Below are 3,302 nucleotides of genomic sequence, written 5' to 3' on the forward strand. Positions count from 1 at the left end.
AAAATTAATTGTTCTCTAAGGTGCTACTGGACAATTATATATATATATATATATATATAACACCTGGGAAGTAATATATAAAGATTTGAAGAAAATGTTGAAAATGACTTTTGTTAAGAAAAAAATGAAGCTATGATCCTGGAAGGTACAGGACTTTATGGATTTACCAATACAAAAGACTTTGTTCCTGCATCTGAGAACAGATGCCAGGGCAAGAGCAGCCCATCCCTACAGAAGGAAGAAGCCACGCCAAAGAAGATTAAGGAGATTGGCAAAGCAAACTAATAAACTATACTAGACACACCAGACAATTTCTTTTCTTCCCCCCCCCCTCTTTCCTCAAAAATGGGAGAAATGTTCAGGAATAATCAGCAAGCTTTGTGTATTGGTTTCTACACTAGTTGAACTTTTAAAGGTCACTTGTAATAATATGTATAAGGTTTTAAAATTGGATAGTTAAGAGTATAAGATTCTGTGGACATATATAAATAAGTATAGAAAATGGAACCAGGAGGGAGAGTTGGAGGGAAGTCAGTTAAGATGTATGATTTTCATTGTGATGTTTTTTCATTATTGGTTTTTTTCTTTTTTATTATAAAATTAATAAATTGTATCAAAAAAGAAAATGGCTTCCCCATGTGAAAAAGGAAGTGACCTCTCCAGACAATGGAATGACTTCTTTTCTTATCTCTGTGGCTGTGATCTCCTGGGTGACGCAGATGCTGTTAGGGAGTTGAATGTGCATGCATACTCTGTCCATTTCCCTTTCTCCCCACCATCCCCATCCGCATTTGGCCCAGGTACTGGCAACCCATGCTACACCACTGTTCCTTGCCACTTAAATGTAGGGCCTCCTGAAACTACTTTTGGTTTGTTTTCAGCAAGTCAGTGAATGTGTTGCAATGTGTAACATCTAGTGTGGAGCTAATACTATTTTGACTTTTTTTCTCATATTTCTTTTACACAGGAGAACACAACTTGTGACAATGTCAGAAGGAAACTTCACCACAATTACTGAATTTGTTTTGCTTGGATTCACAGATAACCAGAGTCTACAGTTTATTCTTTTCATAATGTTCTTACTGATTTACTTGTTGATCCTGGTGGGGAACATTGGCATGGTAACATTAATCAGGATTGACTCCCGCCTCCATACTCCCATGTATTTTTTCCTCAGCAGCCTGTCACTCTTGGATATTGGTTACTCCAGTGTCATTGCCCCCAGGACATTGATTAACTTTATAGTAGAAAGCAAAACTATTTCCTTCACTGGCTGTGCCCTGCAATTTTTCTTCTTCTGCATTGCTGTATCCTGTGAGTGTTGCCTGCTGGGTGTGATGGCATATGACCGCTTCATTGCTATTTGCAACCCACTATTGTATACTGCTCTCATGTCCAGAAAGCTCTGTAATCTGCTTGTGGCTGGTTCCTATCTAATAGGTTCTGTGAATGCAGTGGTCCAGACATCCATTATATTTAATATGTCTTTTTGTAGTTCCAACATCATCAACCACTTCTTCTGTGATGTGCCCCCAATCCTAAAACTGTCCTGCTCGGACACAACAGTCATTGATATTATTCATTTCATCTTCTCAACAGCAATTGTATTGGTAACTATATTGGCCATTTCCATCTCTTACACATACATACTTATTGCCATCCTTCGGATCAACTCAGCCGAAGGCAGACATAAAGCCTTCTCCACCTGTGCCTCCCACCTTACAGCTGTCACCATATTCTATGCAACAGGAGCTTTCATGTATGTCCGGCCCAATTCAAAATATTCCATAGAGCAAGACAAAATCATCTCTGTTTTTTACACCCTTGCAATACCTATGTTGAATCCACTCATCTACAGTCTGAGAAACAAGGAGGTAAAGGAGGCTTTCAAAAGGCTGGTTGGAGGAAAGGTGGTCTCTCAGAGATATTAATCTTCATAATAATAAATACAATCCTATATCGTACTTCATTCCTTATTGCAGAGTTGTTGCTGTTGTTGTTGTCGTCATCATCATTATGGGCAACATATGGCGACCAACATGCTTTATAGGATTCTATTCCTATGACACTGCCCTGATGAACAATCCTCAGACTGGCAACAATCATCATAGTTATGACTTTGGGGGCAGGGATGGAGAGTGGGATACTTGATCAGAGTCTGGGCTCCACCTTCAGTGGGTAAGTAATATGCTGAGGCAACAATAACACAGCAATCAATGATCTACATGGTGCAGTGCCTAGACTTGAATAAATGTCACATTTCCTACAACAGACAGTGTCAATGGTCTTCTTATATTTCAGACAGGGTTCAACCCATGTTGACCACTCCATTGGACAGGGAGCCGCAACCAATCCTCACTTTAACGTCAGTGTGTGATGAGCATGTTTTCAAAAGCATGTTGTTCCCACTTTACATTTTGAGTATTACTCAGCAAACTGTGCATGCCTAAGAGCCTACCCTTTTAAAAACCATACTACTACAGTGGAGTGCACTGCTTGTTCCATGTGTGCAGGATCAGTTTCCTTTATTGCAATCTGAGGACGTAGTCAAGCTGTTGAATAAGTGTGGCCAACCACTTTCCCTCTTGAACTTTTCCCATCTTGGCTTCTTAAAGCTAGCTGTTAGGGATTGACTGGGTGTCCCCAGAACTTGAATGATGCTCCTTGAAAGAGGCTGTGGTCCATCCCTTCCTTAAGAAGACCTCGCTGGGACCTGAATTGCTGGGTAACTATTGCCCTGTAGCTAATATCCCCTTGGGATGTGCCCCTTGGAGGTGCTCAAAAGTGTGTTGCCAGTCTAGCTTCATGCATGCTTGAAGGATCCATTTCAGTCTGGCCTCAGACCCTGTCATGACATTTGTTGGAAGAGAGATGGCGGGGGAGCACATGCTCCAACATTTCACAAATGAAAATAGGGACATCCTGGGGAAAAGCAGACATTCTGGGATCACATCAGAAACTCGGACTGCTTCTGTAAATCCAGGATCATACCTGGAAAATAGGGACACTTGGAGGGTCTGGGGGAAAGCTGCCTTGCTCACTTTTCTTGACCTTTCCTCAGCCTTTGTTACCATTGATGGTGATATCTAGTGACTTCTAGATTAGATTAATGCAATGAACTATTTATGAGGCTGCCCTTGAAGATGACTTAGAAACTTGAATTGACTCAAAATGCAAAAGCCAGGCTACTGGCTGGGGTTTGATTGAGATCATATATAACCCCTTTTTCAAAAAAGTTACATTGGTTTGTTTCCAAGCCCAGTTCAAGGTGCTCAAGTTACTTTTTATGCCCCAAATATCTG

The 3,302-nt window shown here is 40.9% G+C and overlaps 1 protein-coding gene across 1 annotated transcript; it reads left to right on the top strand.

The window, feature by feature from the left end:
* The first annotated feature begins 983 nt into the window (after nt 1-983).
* LOC117044296 (olfactory receptor 1019-like) lies at nt 984-1,931 on the top strand. The gene has a single exon (XM_033144958.1). It carries the CDS (start codon nt 987-989, stop codon nt 1,929-1,931), a length of 945 nt encoding a protein of 314 aa, XP_033000849.1. The 5' UTR covers nt 984-986.
* The last annotated feature ends 1,371 nt before the right edge of the window (nt 1,932-3,302 follow it).

This window comes from Lacerta agilis, chromosome 1 (genome assembly GCF_009819535.1).
Source record: "Lacerta agilis isolate rLacAgi1 chromosome 1, rLacAgi1.pri, whole genome shotgun sequence".
NCBI lineage: Eukaryota > Metazoa > Chordata > Lepidosauria > Squamata > Lacertidae > Lacerta > Lacerta agilis.

Coding starts and splice junctions, on each gene's coding strand:
- LOC117044296 (XM_033144958.1), top strand. CDS start 987: ATGTCAGAAGGAAACTTCACCACAATTACTGAATTTGTTTTGCTTGGA.